The sequence below is a fragment of the Emys orbicularis genome, chromosome 3, assembly GCF_028017835.1.
Source record: "Emys orbicularis isolate rEmyOrb1 chromosome 3, rEmyOrb1.hap1, whole genome shotgun sequence".
Taxonomy (NCBI): domain Eukaryota; kingdom Metazoa; phylum Chordata; order Testudines; family Emydidae; genus Emys; species Emys orbicularis.
The window spans coordinates 92,174,838-92,191,342 of NC_088685.1; the positions used below are offsets into that span (position 1 = coordinate 92,174,838).

Here is a 16,505-nt window from a genome sequence, read left to right on the forward strand (position 1 = left end):
AAGTCACTATAATCTTCCATACTCCAGTAAATTGACCAGATTCCCCACTTTATTATCCTACAGGGCTAATCTAAGGCCCAACCTTATATTCCTGCAGAGTACACAATCATGAAGCCTATAAATATTTATAATTTTTTTTGGCAAGATATAATTAAAAATGCTGAAAAATATTAACACATTATAAATAAGATGATTGAAAAGCTGTCTAAATGCATTTAAAGTTTCACATCCCCTGAGTTCCAGAGAAAAGTAGTAAATAGGCCATTCTTTAAGGAATCCTCACTGCTGTGAACACTTGAGAAGCCTGGCAGCGAACCTTAAAAAAAGAAAATTAGATGCATTCAGAGAACAAAAATATCACTTAACGTATACTTTATGTAATTGTGAGCATTATTAAGTAATTTCAAAACAGTATTATAAATTAGTTATAATTTTTTTTTAAGTATTAAATAACTTTAACCTAGAGTTAAGGTTACCTATTTCTTTCCATTATAAACCTTGTTTGCAGTTGCTTATAACTTTACCAAACTTTAGACATTCACGCTGAAGTTTTTCCATGCTGGGTGTCTACCTTAGGCTGACGGTTTAAATTTCAGCTGAAAGAATGAGATTAGGGAAGTAGTTATTTTACCTATACTAAAAAATTCATATAACCGTTTTGTTGAGAAGCTCTAGCACCTTCATGTGGAGGGGGGCACCTGGTGTCAAGGATGTGTCTTTTGTTAAGGATGATTGCCCAAAAAGTTCACCCCAAATTTGGCCAAGTTATAAGCCTCTGAAAAATTTGTTTGGATGTGCTCAGCAGAGGCCTATTAGAATTCTAAATCCATGGAGCACTGCATCATTAATGGTCTGGATGATGGGATGGACTGCACCCTCAGCAAGTTCCTGGATGACACTAAACTGGGGGGAGAGGTAGATATGCTGGAAGGTAGGGATAGGGTCCAGAGTGACCTAGACAAATTGGATAATTGGGCCAAAAGAAATCTGATGAGGTTCAACAAGGACAAGTGCAGAGTCCTGCACTTAGGATGGAAGAATCCCAGGCACCGCCACAGGCTGGGGACCGACTGGCTAAGCGGCAGTTCTGCAGAAAAGAACCTGGGGATTATAGTGGACAAAAAGCTGAATATGAGTCAACATATTGCCTTGTTGCCAAAAAGGCTAACAGCATATCGGGCTGCATTAGTAGGAGCACTGCCAGCAGATCGAGGGAAGTGATTATTCCCCTCTATTCGGCACTGGTCAGGCCACATCTGGAGTATTGCATCCAGTCCCCCCCACAGAAAGGATGTGGACAAATTGGGGAGACCCTGAGGGAACTGGGCTTATTTAGTCTGCAGAAGAGAAGAGTGAGGGGGAATTTGAAAGCAACCTTTAACTACCTGAAGGGGGGGTTCCAACGAGGATGGAGCTCGGCTGTTATAAGTGGTGGCAAATGACAGAAGGAGCAATGGTCTCAAGTTGCAGTGGGGGAGGTCGAGGTTGGATATTAGGAAAAACTATTTCACTAGGAGGATGGTAAAGCACTGGAATGGGTTACCTAGGGAGGTGGTGGAATCTCCATCCTTAGAGGTTTTTAAGGCCTGGCTTGACAAAGCCCTGGCTGGGTTGATTTAGTTGGGGTTGGTCCTGCTTTGAGCAGGGGGTTAGACTAGATGACCTCCTGAGGTCTCTCCCAACCCTAATCTTCTATGATTCGGGCTGAAGCATGATCAGTACACGGCTGCATGGATTGAACAGAACTTTCCCTGTAATTGCTCCGCCAACACTTCTGAGAACTGCTGTGTCTGGCAATAGAATTGAGCAGACAGTGTCTCCTAAGCAATCAATATTGCCACTGTTGGGCAGGATGGAGGAGAAAGCAACCTGACTGGAATGCAGAGGGGCAGGGGAATGGACCTAAAGGGTGAAGAGCAGCAGAGTGGGAGGGGGAAAAGGGACAGACAGGAGAGACAGGGGAAAAACAGTCTAGTCTAACCACTGAGTACACTCCCCTCCAGAACCAGGAAGTGAACCTAGGCGTCATGAGACTATATTTCTCTGCTGTCAGCCAATACCAGTGTGAAACATGCTGGTGATGTGTGTCTCATCCCCCACTGGTTTACATATAAAACAATAACCTATTGCTACAGCCTTAATCTTAGTGTAGACAAGATCTAATTAAATTCTCTTTGCAGTTTCAATTGGGTATGGTATTCTTTGTTTCTGAGAAGAGCTCAGTATTTCTTTTGGAGAAAATGCTGTATACATGTAAAGTATTATGTACATACACAAAGCTGCAAGCTTCACAAAACTGATTCAGGAAACTGTTTTTAAGAATAGTAGAATTAGTATATATATTTTGGTCTTGAATATTCCTTTAATTAGAATTACAAGAACTTGAACCACATGAGTATAAGAATATGTACTAAAGTGTTTTAAAGATCTTACTTTTATTAGTGAAGAATAAACAGATGGGCGTTTTGTTTTGGCGTGTTTTGCTGGAGTGTGGGGTGGGGAAAGATGAAAAAAAGATCACAACACACCCAGATTATCAACTGTATATATCCAGAGTGGTTAAGACAAAAGGTTAATTCTATTATGTTTCTGTGTACAGAAACTTTTCTGGAATACTTACAACTTTCTCCTCTGGTGAGAGCTCGCCATCTACAGCCACTATTTGGTACTGCTTATCTTTTAAGCTACCCACAAATTTCCGAAGTAGTTTGAGACTGGTATCATCATTGCTTTGTTTTAACAGTTTCTGCATTTCTTGTGATGGACAGCCTGGGTCAAATATTAGTAAACATAATGTTCTATTCTTCCTCTCTTCTATGCCAACAATAGTACGGCTATGCCCTAATTTCAAAACAAAAAAATAATGACTGTTAAAAACTCGCATCAGGTACTAGGACTTCTTTTATCCCTTTCTTGCTACAAGTCCTTTGGCCAAGTAAAGAATGAGAACATTTTATTTAACAAGCTATTTGCCAATGAAAAGTTGATATCAACCAGTTCAAACCCCAAATCTGGCCTTCAGTCGACTGTAACAATTTTAATCTGATGCGAATCTTATTTTATATATTTCTCTTTACTTAGAACAAATAAGATTAACAGGAAATAAATTGGGAAACTTCCTACATACAGGGATGAAGGAGGCAGAGAATATGAAATGTCATTTGAAATAATACCATGTTATACAAATATAATAAAATTCTATACAAGAGATCAAGAAACTAGTACAGATTATGCTGACCTTGGTGCTGCATGTAGATAGGTGGTTTGGGGGTACACACAACCTTTGTACCACCTTCTTTGTTTGAAGAATAGTAGCTCAAAACCCATTCAAATAAACGAGGGTGTGTACCCAAGGGGCCAGTTGGCTTGTGAAAGTCAATGATTTGACACCTATGGGAGATTTAAGATGAAAACTCAGAGTATTATAGTAAGTCCAGGTTTTTTGTTTGAATGGTTTGTAGTGCCTAGTCTTTATTCTGAAATGTTAGATACACTTATCACTGCCTTAAAAAAAATAGCACTAGCAGTAGTTTCATAATTGTGTGGAACCAGAAACAGACCCAGACCCTGCTGGTCTGGAATGGCCTGATGACAGTTCAGCCAGATACCTTCATATTATGCTTAAATTTTTTTTAAAACTAGAGCAAAAGCTATACTTAAGAAGCAATGTGATTTCTATTGCCCAAAACTGGGGGAAAAAAAAAAAAAAAACTATCCCTTTGGTTACAAATGTTCCATTCTTAGTCTCAGCTCAAAGATAATTTGGGGAGTTTATGAAAATACTTTCACCTTCACCTTGAGTTATCCAAAGTGGCAGGACATCATCATATTTTAAGTTTGAGTAGTAAATTGAAACACACACAAATCAATAGCTGCACTTAAAACTTTTTTCATAAGACTAGATCTCAATTAGGAAGAGTGGCTGTGAAAGTTTTAATGAATGTGAAGCTTTAATTAAAGTGAGTTTTATGCATAGGCGGTATGGAATTTTACTAAGGCCTTGTCTACCCTGCCACTTAAGTGAATGTAAGTTATGTTGCTCGGGGGTATAAAACCCCCCCACACCCTTGAGCCATGTAACTCACATAGACTTAATGCAGTGTCTACACCACGTTATGTCGGCGGGAGAAGCTCTCCCGTCGACATAGCTTCCATCTCTCATTGAGGTGGATTAATTGCATTGATGGGAAAGTGCTCTCCCATAGACTTGTGTCTTCACCAGACTGCTAAATCGACGCTGCTGCTTTGACAGTGGTGCCGATTTAGCGCCATAGTGAAGACATGCCCTAAGTTTTAAGTCGAATAACTGCCTGCAGTTCTATGCAGATTCACAAATTGTGTGGTGCTTTAATTAAGGGCTTGTCTACACTACAAAATTAGGTCAACTTAACTTAGGTCACCCTACAGCCACCAAAGTAATTCAATTGGCTGTTGGTGTCCATACTACCCTCCTTTTGCTGATGAAGCACATCCTCACCAGGAATACTTGTACCAACTGAATTGGGGCACTGATAGCCAAGTGAGGGGCACTGACAGCCGCAAGGGGCTCACACCTGGAGCCCCCATGCACCTCAGGGTGACAGCCCCAGCTGTGAGCTTAGTACTGGGCTCAATTTCACAGCCGTAAGATTGACATTCTTGCCAATTTCATGCTGTTATTGTCTCTGCTCCACAGGGCTCTCAGCCTGGACAGCTTGGTTTCCACCCAGGAGCTCCACAGGGAGCTTGGGCTCTCAGTGCAGGGCAGCCTGGCTCACAGCTGTAGCTGTGAAATTGACAAACTGTAAGCCCTCCACTGGGCTCAGTTTCACAGCATGGTGCTTACCAGCCATGAAATTGACATTCTTGTCAATTTCACAGCTACAGCTGTGAGCCCCAACAGCCACTGTAAGGAACACAGTGTCTGACGAAGTGGGTATTCACCCACGAAAGCTTATGCTCCAATACGTCTGTTAGTCTATAAGGTGCCACAGGACTCTGTCGCTTTTTACAGATCCAGACTAACACTGCTATCCCTTTGATAAGTGTCTACAGCAGGGGCCAGCAACCTTTCAGAAGTGGTGTGCTGAATCTTCATTTATTCACTCTAATTTAAGGTTTCACGTGCCAGTAATACATTTTAACGTTTTTAGAAGGTCTCTTTCTATAAGTCTATAATATATAACTAAACTATTGTTGTATGTAAAGTAAATAAGGTTTTTAAAATGTTTAAGAAGCTTCATTTCTTCATTGGTTCTGCTTTGAGCAGGGGGTTGGACTAGATGACCTCCTGAGGTCCCTTCCAACCCTGATATTCTATGATTATATGATTTAAAATTAAATTAAAATGCAGAGCCCCCTGGACCGGTGGCCAGGACCCAGGCAGTGTGAATGCCACTGAAAATCAGCTCGCGTGCCATAGGTTGCCTACCCCTGGTCTAGACCAAGCTTCAGTCTTATGTGCGTTTAAAGATCAGTCAAGTTTAAAGCCAATGAAGTTGCATAAGTTATACAGCTCCAAAAGCAGTGTGCCTGGTTCTCACTCTCATGGAAAGGAATTTAAAATAAGAAACCAATGGCCTAAATTGGTTTGAGTGTGCAGATATACAAAACACAGCATACGTGTAGGCTAAGAATTTTGGCACCTCCACCACCTTCAAAGTTGATGTGAAGAGAAGAGACATAAGTGTGGTCAATTATTAGCTCTATAATTATAAAATTAGAGCAACAACATAGTGTACTATCATGTGTTACTGCTCAATATGTTTAGTTTGGAACCGAAAACATCCCTTATTCTTAAGAGATTATTGAAAATCTTCACGTACTTTAACCTGAGACTGGTTAACAGAGAATAAATTTCACATGCTCCTATCCATGCCTTGGTACCATGTAATCTATTGCTGAAGTGAGATGCTCCTTGAGGATCAAAACCTTCTTTCCAAGCATCTTCAATCATGGACTGAATTTTTGGAATACAAGGAATTAAAGTAATATCTGAAATAAAAAAAGCAACATTTATGTTGCTGATACCATAAACTGAAGCAGTCTCTTATTGCTAAAAGTGCAACTAAGGGTATGTCTTCACTACCGGCTGGATCAGTGGGAAGCGATCGATCCAACGGGGATTGATTTATCGTGTCTAGTCTAGACACGATAAATTGATCCCCGAGCGCGCTCCCATCAACTCCTGTACTCCAGCTCCGCGAGAGGCGCAGGCAGAGTCAACGGGTGAGCGGCAGCAGTCAACTCACCGTAGTGAAGACACCGCGGTAAGTAGATCTAAGTACGTTGACTTCAGCTACGTTATTCACGTAGTTGAAGTTGCGTAACTTAGATCGATCCCCCCCCAGTGTAGATCAGGCCATAGTCTTAATCAGTGTTTCATTTATAAAAACAGGAATGACAGATAATCAAAAAGCCTTAATGTGTTACAAAAATACATTTCTATTTCTAGCTCTTTACTCTAAAATATTAATTTCAGTTGTGTCTCCTTCAGTATTCAGTCTTCTTGTCTCAAATTTGTTCCTGAAAATTTGTAGAATACCTGCTAACGATAAAGAAACTATTTCATAGATATCACTAACCTATTAAGTATCACAAAGTTTACACTCCTTGATTTCTAATTAATCAGAATGTTGTATGCAGAAGTTAACATTCAAAATGGTAACTCACTGTACATACCTCTCAAACCGTCATTATACATGCCATTCCTCAATAATGAAGAAAGCAGCATTTGAAAGTTCCTGTAGCCACAACCCCAACCTTTGTCTCCCAAAGATGAGTGGAAGTGATCCACTCCTGTAGAAAGCCATACACGCCTTACATCTTTGATTTCATTTTGATAGTACCCGCACAGTGCTTCAATGACTCCTAAAAGATAGAATATAAATATTAAGCCTACACAATGCACGAGTTAATATTCTGTAGGGGCAGGTTCTCTTTATCTAGGAACAGGTTGAGAAATCAAAAAGACAACACAGGTCAGAACTGATGAATAAGCATATAGCAGTCAGTTAAATCGTGAACTTAGGTCATGTACAGACATTAGACAATCTGGCCATTTCATTTCTCTCCCACATACCATAACTTGATGAATCAACATATTTCTCATATATTTTAAAAATCTGGCTGAGCTTTTCTGTTGCAGCCACATCAAGTGCCTTTTCTAAGATCAATATACTGCATGAAAATATAACAGCATATGTATAATTGGTCAATTGTGAACTACAGAAGTGATACAAGGGATGTGACTAATTACTACTAATTGTATGACAAGTAATTCCAACAGACAATGCTAACACTCTACCCCCATCATGTTATCCCTTTTCAACCATGAACATCCTTATGGATACTATCGGTAATCCTCTCACACTTCTTCCAGACCCTCACTTTTTAAGGCAGTCCTTGAATAATTACTCACCAAGCAACATCCCCCAAAGTAATGTCCAAGAAAACAGTGGCATAGAACTCAAACTTTCAAAAATTAGAAAAGCCACTCATTGTGGCGTGTCAAGTCTATTATTGTTATGCAGCAAGGAAATTCTTGGAAGGAGCTTTGCATTCACCGGTGCATTTAAGTGCCCAAAGGCCATATACTGCCTCATTTGTTGTTCTGCCATAAACATTACCCCTTAAAGTTTAAAAAGCATTGCAGTTCACCTTTAAGATCTCAAGTCTTTAAGACCAATTTGTTAATTCCAATTAATGCAGGTGGAATTAAAAGCTAAATTTTAACTATCAAAGGCCTGAATTGAAGTTTCTGTAAGCACTAGTTGCCAACTATAGCTAAGGTAACAAAACCTTGAACTCTGGTTTTGGCAGGTAAATAAAATGAAAGGATTTTCAATGCCTTTTTAAAAGGCACTGGTAATTTTTAGTACACTTAACATACTGGAAGTAGCTTGGGATCTAAACTTTAGCATATTAAATGCTATCTGAATTAGATACTAAGTAAACATCTACCACTGAAGAATCTTTTCCTGGGCTCTCCAATTAGGAGAGTTGAAGTTGTCACCAAAAGAATCACTGCTAGAAAACAAAAGCTGCCAGTAGGATAAACTTTCAGTGGCATAAAATGCAGGGAAGTGTTAAGGAAAAAATACAGCTGAGTATAAAATAAGCCATTCTGGTACCATACTGCTGTCTTTTCGCTACATTATATCATTGGTACATACTGTATCCGGGCCACTGAGCAAGCACTACACTGTCTTCAGGAGAAAGTGAACGTTATTAGTGATGGAAGGTTAAATAAAGAACCTTATGGAATTAGCTGAGACCCTGCCAAACACAAACAGAAATATAAGTGACTCAACTGCAAAACAAAGACCTGAAAATGTAGGGGAAACCCTATTAGATCATGTGTTATCCAGACAAGCAGGCAGAGGGCCAAATGGACAGACCAGACAGCTAGATTCCAAATTTTTAGGGCCATCGATCGCAGAAAGATGGGACTAAACAAGAAGTCAGGCATATGCTGGGCTCTACCTAATTAAAAGATAGTACAAGTAGCTAGTGATATCCAACAGCCCTGAATTGAGACGGAACCCCTCTCTATCTAGCTCAGGTTCTCAACCTGTGGCCCAATCAGCACAGAGCTGCGACCCATGTGACATCCTCAGGGCCGTGTAGGTAGTATTAGATGCGGCCCATGATGGTAAATGGGTTGAGAACCACCGGTCTAATTAAATACATGGTACAGAAACTGAGGTGAGCTACATAGTAGTAACTAGACAGAATGAGAAGACCAACTACGTGAGTAATAACAAGAACAGCAGCAGTCATAGCAATGCCATCATGACAACTTTTGGTCTCTATCAATCTGAGCCGAAAAGATGAAAGGATCCATGCTCCTCCAGCAACACAGGTTAAATACTGACCTGAGGTTTTTGTTTTCCCATCATCTACACCAAAAGCCAAAGATTCCATCATGTCAGCTTTTCTCTTATGATATTCAGAAGGCTGCATCCTTCCCCTAGCTACTTCCCTTTCCATGTTCTTTAGTGACTGCTGCTTGTAGCCTCCAGAACTATCCAATCCATATTGTCTCTGTTGAGCACAAAATATGAATAATTTTAATGTGTTTCTTCCTGCTGATTATCATTGTGAATAAAAAAGAATGAAATTAAAAGGTATTGTTCTGAACAAATAAACAATGATTTGGAAATGCTCTTAACATGGAACTAATTCTGCATGTGGCATTTTGTGCTCTGCTGCAGCTATGTCAAGCTTGAACTGATAACATCAGTCTGCCGGAAAGCACCTTTCTGAGGAAAGTGTTTGATTATTATTGGACTCTAGCATACAAAAATAAATTGCAACACATGAATATTATTACTGAAATTTTTATGCTTATTTAGATTAATAAAGCCTACCATGAGCTTTTACTGAATTTGGACCTCTCAAACTCCCATTCTCAAAGGAATTAATTTTACATTCATACTTTATTATGTGACAGCTACTATACACAGACATGACATAGCTACTTAATGCAAATAAATAAAATTAAATAATAATACTTAACATGTATCTAGTGCTTTGCATAATCAAAGCACTGTATAGATATTTAACTAATTAATTTTCAAAATATCCTTGGGAGATGATTCACATTTCACAGTTGGGGAAAATGAGACAAAAGTGAAATGACCTGCCCAAAGGCCACACATCAAGTCAGTGGCAAAGCCATATTTAGAACCCAGTACCTCCTGACTCCCAAACTGCCCATTTCTCCAAGACCACATTACCTTCCCACAAAGGCAGCTCTGAATTTCAACATGACACTCAAATTAGAGACTTCCTAATAGAAGCATTTCCCCCAGCTTATTGTTTTGTAGTGAGATTCTGACAAAGGTCACTCAGCCAATCAAAGCAGTTGAGCTTTTTCTTTTTATATACTCAAATTTCATTGGTCAAAAATTTGTTTACGGTGATGTGGTAGTGACTGAAGCAATGAAGTATGACCTGCTGATAGAGCTGCTTGACTAGAATTTCCTGAGTTAGATACACGGTAGCTATGTTCAGCCTACTCCAAGCCAGAGCTTGACTGCTTTTTATTATATCACTAGCCACGTATTAGAATTTATTCTTACACTATAGATAAGAAAAGCATGACTTTCTCTTCATATGGTACAAAATGCACTGCACCTATAGTACATCACATCTGGGATACTACCAAATTTAATCATTTCAGGTTCAGCTCTGCCTGCACAATATTTATCACAGAGATACATAACTGTGAAAAGCAAGACTATTTTATCACTCATGGAGAAGGGCTCCAAGTCTCACCTTACTCAAATTAATCTGAATTATAATATGAAGTTATCAAAATAAAAATAATGTAAGTTTCTATTATAGCTGTTCAGTTTGTTATTACTAAATTGCTAGCAAATTGTGTCATAGGAAATTACCAGGCAAAAAATGTGAAAAATAGCAAGATACAACGGCAAGATACAAATAGTTATGTGAGATGCTAAAGTGAGAATGCACAAACACAACTCCAAGATACTTGTTTTTAGTTTGTGGTTGCAAAATTTTTCAGTGGTACCATTTGGATGTCATGGAAAATTTTTTACAGTACCTGCAGTTTTTGGAATTCTTCTCTTTCTCGTCTTGCTTCTTCTAATCCTTGCTGTCTGTCTTCTTCATTCTGGAGCTGCTGAGCCAGTTCCAAATCACTTAAACTTCCACCTACATTTATATCTACTAGTATTTTAAAAGAAAAGAAGATGCATGCACGTTTCAATAGGTTGACATAAAAATATATATTTACCTATAGCAATGTGTTTGCATACACATAGCTGGGTAGAAGATGAAATGGTGAATGCCGAGGTTAAAATGTTTGCTTTCTGTATACTGACAACAAAAGAATTAAAGCAGACATTAGGATGTGTGTAGAGTTCAATTTTGAGGAAGTGGATGGGTATGCCCTGGACAGGTGTATATTGAACTGTAAGGGACTCTTGTGAAGCTAAGGCATCTGTGGATTTGGGTTATGTCTGGATGATAAAGCATGTGAACTGAATTTGTCTGGAAGTTAACTAGTATTTCCTTGTTTTTTAGTGATTGCATTGACAGGAAATACATTTGAGTGAACTTAACTGTAGGATAACTCTTTTTGGGAAGGAATTCCCCTATTTTACTAAGTTATTAACAAAAAACTTTAAACAGAATTGGTGTAGGTGTGATCTGATGCTATGGAAGATTATGGGAACTGTTACCTGACAAGCAGCACTCGTAAATGCTATCAAGGAGGCATCTTCTGTGTCTGAAAAAATTCTCCTTTAGTTTGCTAGAAAGGAGCCCCAATCTGTTGGACCTTACTAGTTCCAAAAGACCAGGACTCCCGCAGACAAACTTTATCAGATCCATGACAGGTTGGGTGGCCTGGACTGAAAGTGAGAAACAAGAAACCTGGTGTCAGGGACTGAATGGGAATCTGTTAGAAGGGTACAGAGCTAGGGAACCAGAGAGGCCCATATAAGAGGACAGAAGTAACTGGTCAACCAGCACCAGCACCTACTCTTGGCAAAAAAGAACTGTGACTTTACCATAGGAAACCTACATATGTGAAATTTAGAGCATGTGTGTGTATGGATATGTTTTACGGAGTTGGAAAAAACATAAGGTAAGGAGGGCTATGTACACTACATCTGCTCAGTGGTTCCATAAAAAAATAAATTGTGATGGTTTGCGGTAAGTGTAGTTTGTGAAAGTGACCTGTAAAAGGGAATTACAGGGTTTTACCTCTCACTTATTGACTAAAGTTTAGTGTAACCTTAAGTTCAGAGTTGATAGTGGCATCTGCCTAATAAAGTAATAATTTTTCTTGTACAAACCTAGACAAATGCTTGAGAAGTTCAAACTATCTTTTTCTTGATTTGCTTTGGTACCCATAAATAAATATAAATGAAGTACAACTAATTTAAAATACTTTTGATCAATACCAAGTTTTGATCTTTTCATGTACCTTCTGAAAAGCGGTGCTCTTCTAAGTGCAAGTCAACATGTTCCTGGAGAATCTGACCGTTTGCACAGACAAGATCACACATTGGACATTCATATAGCTGTTGACCATTTCCTGTATTTAAAGAAGAACTGATTTAAATGTGATGAACAATGCTATTATTTGGTATTTCATATGAGAAAAAAACAGTTGACAGTATATATTCTGAGAGGGATGTTCAAGCTGACAACAGTGATTAATTTTGTATTGACAACAAAAGAATTTCCTACTGGATAACCCAATGAACTGTACAGAGTAATTATACTCTTAAAATGGATTTATATATAGTTTGTATGTTAAGAAAATTAAACTCTTCCCACTTAAGCTATGACAAGTCCGTTGGTGGAGGGATTCTCTTCTTTTCTATCAAATAACTGTTCATCAAGCATAATATCCTGCCCCATTTAACTTAATGATCAGAATTTGTTACCAATTCTTCCTTTCAGAGAGATGATGTTTAGCTTGAAACATCCATTCAAAAGCAAAAGAAAGAAATGTCTGCTGTCAAGGGAGAAACCCATGTTTCCAAAAGAACATGTGTCCAGCCCTACAGTTGTGAAACCAACATGCAAAGGAAAAACAAATCAGCTAGTAATTTTTCTGCTTTATGATGTATAAAAGAGGTGGGAAGTTTTCCCTACCGCCACCCAAAAGAGATTTTTCCTGCTTATTTTTTTTTTAAACTTAGAAATATAAAATATATTATGTTTGCCTACTGTTTTTGCTAAAGGTTTCCTTGGAGGACCAGAAGACTGGAATAGGGAATTGCTTATTCCATTTACATAGACAGGATACTGTGATGAATCTTTAACAAAGACTTTTTCTTAGAACTTTTAATCACTTTTTTTATTTTAATGTGTTGTTAAAACCAAAAATAGTTTTACAGAGTTACAAAAATTCACTTTCCTTTCTCAATTCCCTTTCTTGGGACATACTCAATGTATATGAGAATTAATAAATGGAGCATTGTTGTTGCAGGAAAATGGCAATGAGTTATGCTCACCATGAGTAAAAAATCGTAACTATTAGAGACAAGGCCTCTTATGCTCCATGGACCTACATTCAGCAACAAAAGTATGCAGCACTTTAGAATTCTGCAAGAGAGAGCGAGTGTGTGTGTGTAAAATTAATGGAAGATGTAGTTATCTTATACACAATAAGCATAGTAGTACCTCCCCCATCTTATTTTTATTAAATTCTATCATTTAATGCTGTCATGTTTTCTTTTTTTTTTCCTGCCACAAATTTTTGTAGTAATGGTTCACAACTGTACTGTAGAATTTGTCAGGAGTGAAGCTGCAGGTTTAGACAGTCTAGAAGGGGCTGTTGTGGAAGCATGAAATACAGTTCAGAACTGTGAGATACACACATTAGATGAATGTTTCTGCTGGAATGATCTACAATGTAATAGTTAATGTTGAAATTTAAATAGTCATCTTCAAGTGTGAGAAATACACTAAGATAGATGGGACAGTTCATGTCTCTCAGAAGTATCATTTTGGCTACCTGAACATTCAGGAAGTCAACAGAGCAGTGATTTACACTTGGTTCATTTTTCAAGGCAACCTTTGCTTCTATAAGGGCTAAAAATAACTTAGAAAAAAAAGACAAAAATGAAAGCTGGATTCTAAAGCTCATATCTGCATCAAGAGATGGATTATATGGCAAATCCTGCAGCCATGAAAGAACTGACTACATAAGACCTTGAAATGCTTACAGCTCCCACTGCTCACTGTACTCTCAAACGTCAGTTTGAGATATACACAGTTGGAGCTATTGACTGGACATTGGAATATATGTAAAATGTGACTTTATAACAGGGGTCGGCAACCTTTCAGAAGTGGTGTGCCAAGTCTTCATTTATTCACTCTAATTTAAGGTTTCGCGTGCCAGTAATACATTTTAACGTTTTTAGAAGATCTCTTTCTACAAGTCTATAATATAGAACTAAATATTGTTGTATGTAAAGAAAATAAGGTTTTTAAAATGTTTAAGAAGCTTCATTTAAAATTAAATTAAAATGCAGAGCCCCCCAGACCGGTGGCCAGGACCCGGGCACTGTGAGTGCCACTGAAAATCAGCCCATGTGCAGCCTTTGGCACGCATGCCATAGGTTGCCTACCCCTGTTTTATAACATATAAACATATCACTGTTCCTTAGGTCAGCTTTCTAAAACTGAAGACAATAATGTATTGTAGTCACTCCAAACACTCTTAAAAGAATCATTTCCTGGCTGAGATGCCAGGACTAAACATATTTGAAGGTACAAGAAACTGAATATTGGTGTTCAGAATAGAACTCCATCTCAACTTTTAACTACAGCATAGCATTTTGACTACACTAAAATTAAGACTAGGATTTCTGGATTCTCATTGTCTTCTCCACCTTTGTCCCTCCTCTCTCCCAGGCTCATGCGGGACATTGCATCCAATTCAGCTCCTATGGCTTTCCCAGCCCTCTTCCTCAAGCTGAATGCCTTTTTTGTCTCAAGCATTAAGTGTGCATGAATAGCTTGATAGTTTCCGGTCAAATATGTCACTTTACTCTGTCAACTTCTGGAATTTTTTTTGTTATTAGTTTATACATCAAATAGAAAGGTAATTTAATCTGTCACACAAAAATCCTTATCCTTTGTTGCCACTATTATGTGTACCACATTTTTGCACGGCTAAGCAATACCATGACCCCTATAAGTGTTGTACTTAGTATTCGGAAACAAACACGTCACCCATGGCCCTCAAACAGTCATGCCCATGCTTAGCTTTAGGCACCATGGTGCCTTCAGCCATAGTTAAGCAGATGCAGGAGCACTGGGAAGGGGAGCCTGTCTTGCGTGAACTGACTAATTGCTAAGAGCTTGTCCACACTTGGGGCGGAGTGTAGGCTACAAGTAGCTACACCCGGCACGAAAAGGCAGGCAACTTCCGCACTTGCCCCAAGCCGCAGGGAAAGGCTCTGGCAGCGGGACACTACTCTGCTAAAGACAGCCGTGTGGGCGGCACAGCTCGGGCGCGTAGCGAGCCGTGTGTACAGGAGGGCTCGGGTGTATGGTTCTCGCTGCCTCACTGGCTGTTCACACCCGTGCTGGGGCGTGCGGATCTACCCGGGACACAGAGCCCCAGAGGCTGCCTGAGAGGAGACACGGCAGAACGGGGACCCGCACTCACCCGGGGCCGGCGGGTCCAGGAGATGGCCGTGCCGGGACCTCACGTGCGCCTCCACCTGCCGGCCCGAGGCGCCGGTCTCCCCGCAGAAGGGGCACTGGGGCGGGCCGCCCGCGGGGGCGGGGCCCGGCCTCGGCTCGGGGTGCGCGCTGTCCACGTGAGCGCGCAGCTCGTCGTAGCCGGGCGCGGAGAACGAGCAGAGCGGGCAGCGGGGCTCGCGCTCCAGGTGCGCGCGCAGCAGGTGGCGCCTCATCTCCGGCTCCGTGCACAGCGCCTGGCCGCAAAGCTCGCACAGCAGCATGGCGCGGGCAGGCCAGGGACCGGATCAGCAACTCGGACCGGGCCGGCTGCCGTTAGTCACCGCTTCCCCTCTTCACCCGCAGGTTTCGTTTCTGCTTCAACTTCAAGTTAAGCGCAGCGCATGCGCGGTAGGAGTCGCTCAGCCGCCTGACGTCATGACATCACTAGAGCCATCGCCCTATCCCCGGACCCGAGAACTTCCGGTTTGGAAGGGTCAATTGTTTTTTCCCTCCCGCCTGCTACCAAGGCCCGCCCCTCGGTGCATGATGGGACTTGTAGTGTTTTGAGGCGCCGCCGGCTTGTCACTGACTCAACCTCGCTCAATCTCGGCGCACAAGGCCTGCTGGGAAGGAGGGACTCGGCGGCGGGGCTGAGGCCGCCATTTTGAATTGCGAACCAATACGGGCGCTGCTCTGCCCTCCGGCGAAGCGGAGCGGACCCTTCTGAGGCAGCGGGAGCCGCCGCCGCATAGATGGGTGAGAGGGCAATGGGGGAGCGGAGTGCTTCCGCCCGCGGCTCCGGGTGCCAGTAGCGGAGCTCGGTGGCGCCTGTCACCTTCCCATCGTCTCCCGCGTAGCGCCCCGGCGCTGGGAGCGGCAGCGTCACGCTCGCTCGGGACTCTCGCCCTTCCTTGCCCGTCGAGGGTGCTCGGCGGAGCGAGAGCCGGCGTCCCCAGCAGTTGGGTCTCCGGGCAGGTGACAGGAGGGCGACCCGGGAGACTCCCCGCGGAGCTGGCGGACCGGACCGGGCCGGGGAGGGGGCTGGGCAGCGGGTGCAGCCCCGCATTGGTCGTTGTTGCTTGTTTCTTGTGGCCGGCACCTGAGAACCGGCCCTGACCCGGAGCGTGGTCTCTTCCCCCCACCCCCGCCTGCGTTCGGGTGGTTCCTCATCCCAGGTCAGAGATGGGGCGTCAGTTCCGGAATGTTTGGAATGTAACATACCTGCCCCTTTTTATTTCAGTTACATGGCCTCTTTGCTGTCTGCTTTCTAGAGGCACTTGCCCTCACCAGAGAGTTTGGGTGGACTTCATATGGTTTGGATTAGAAGAAAATACATCTCGAGC

The 16,505-nt window shown here is 41.4% G+C and overlaps 2 protein-coding genes across 2 annotated transcripts in view; one reads left to right on the forward strand and one right to left on the reverse strand.

Moving 5' to 3' along the window:
• ZUP1 (zinc finger containing ubiquitin peptidase 1) lies at positions 1–15,443 on the reverse strand. Its single transcript, XM_065400891.1, has 9 exons — positions 15,146–15,443; positions 11,942–12,052; positions 10,553–10,677; positions 8,856–9,024; positions 6,661–6,849; positions 5,805–5,973; positions 3,239–3,390; positions 2,621–2,841; positions 1–316 (listed from the first exon to the last, which is right to left on the reverse strand). Exons 1-9 carry the CDS (start codon positions 15,441–15,443, stop codon positions 269–271), a joined length of 1,482 nt encoding a protein of 493 aa, XP_065256963.1. The 3' UTR covers positions 1–268.
• A 103-nt stretch (positions 15,444–15,546) lies between these two features.
• Positions 15,547–16,505, forward strand: part of KPNA5 (karyopherin subunit alpha 5) — a 28,676-nt gene continuing 27,717 nt past the window's right edge. Inside the window, exon 1 of the mRNA XM_065400344.1 lies at positions 15,547–15,918. Coding sequence (XP_065256416.1) covers positions 15,915–15,918 — 4 coding nt within the window. The 5' untranslated portion in view covers positions 15,547–15,914. The remainder of the gene's footprint in view (positions 15,919–16,505) is intronic.

Excerpts from the sequence above, each read along its gene's own strand:
- ZUP1 (XM_065400891.1), bottom strand. The coding sequence starts at position 15,443 with ATGCTGCTGTGCGAGCTTTGCGGCCAGGCGCTGTGCACGGAGCCGGAG. Across the intron at positions 12,053-15,145 it reads CCTGGACCCGCCGGCCCCGG|GAAATGGTCAACAGCTATAT; the intron begins GTGAGTGCGGGT and ends CTTTAAATACAG. Across the intron at positions 6,850-8,855 it reads TGGGAAAACAAAAACCTCAG|GAGTCATTGAAGCACTGTGC; the intron begins GTCAGTATTTAA and ends TCTATCTTTTAG.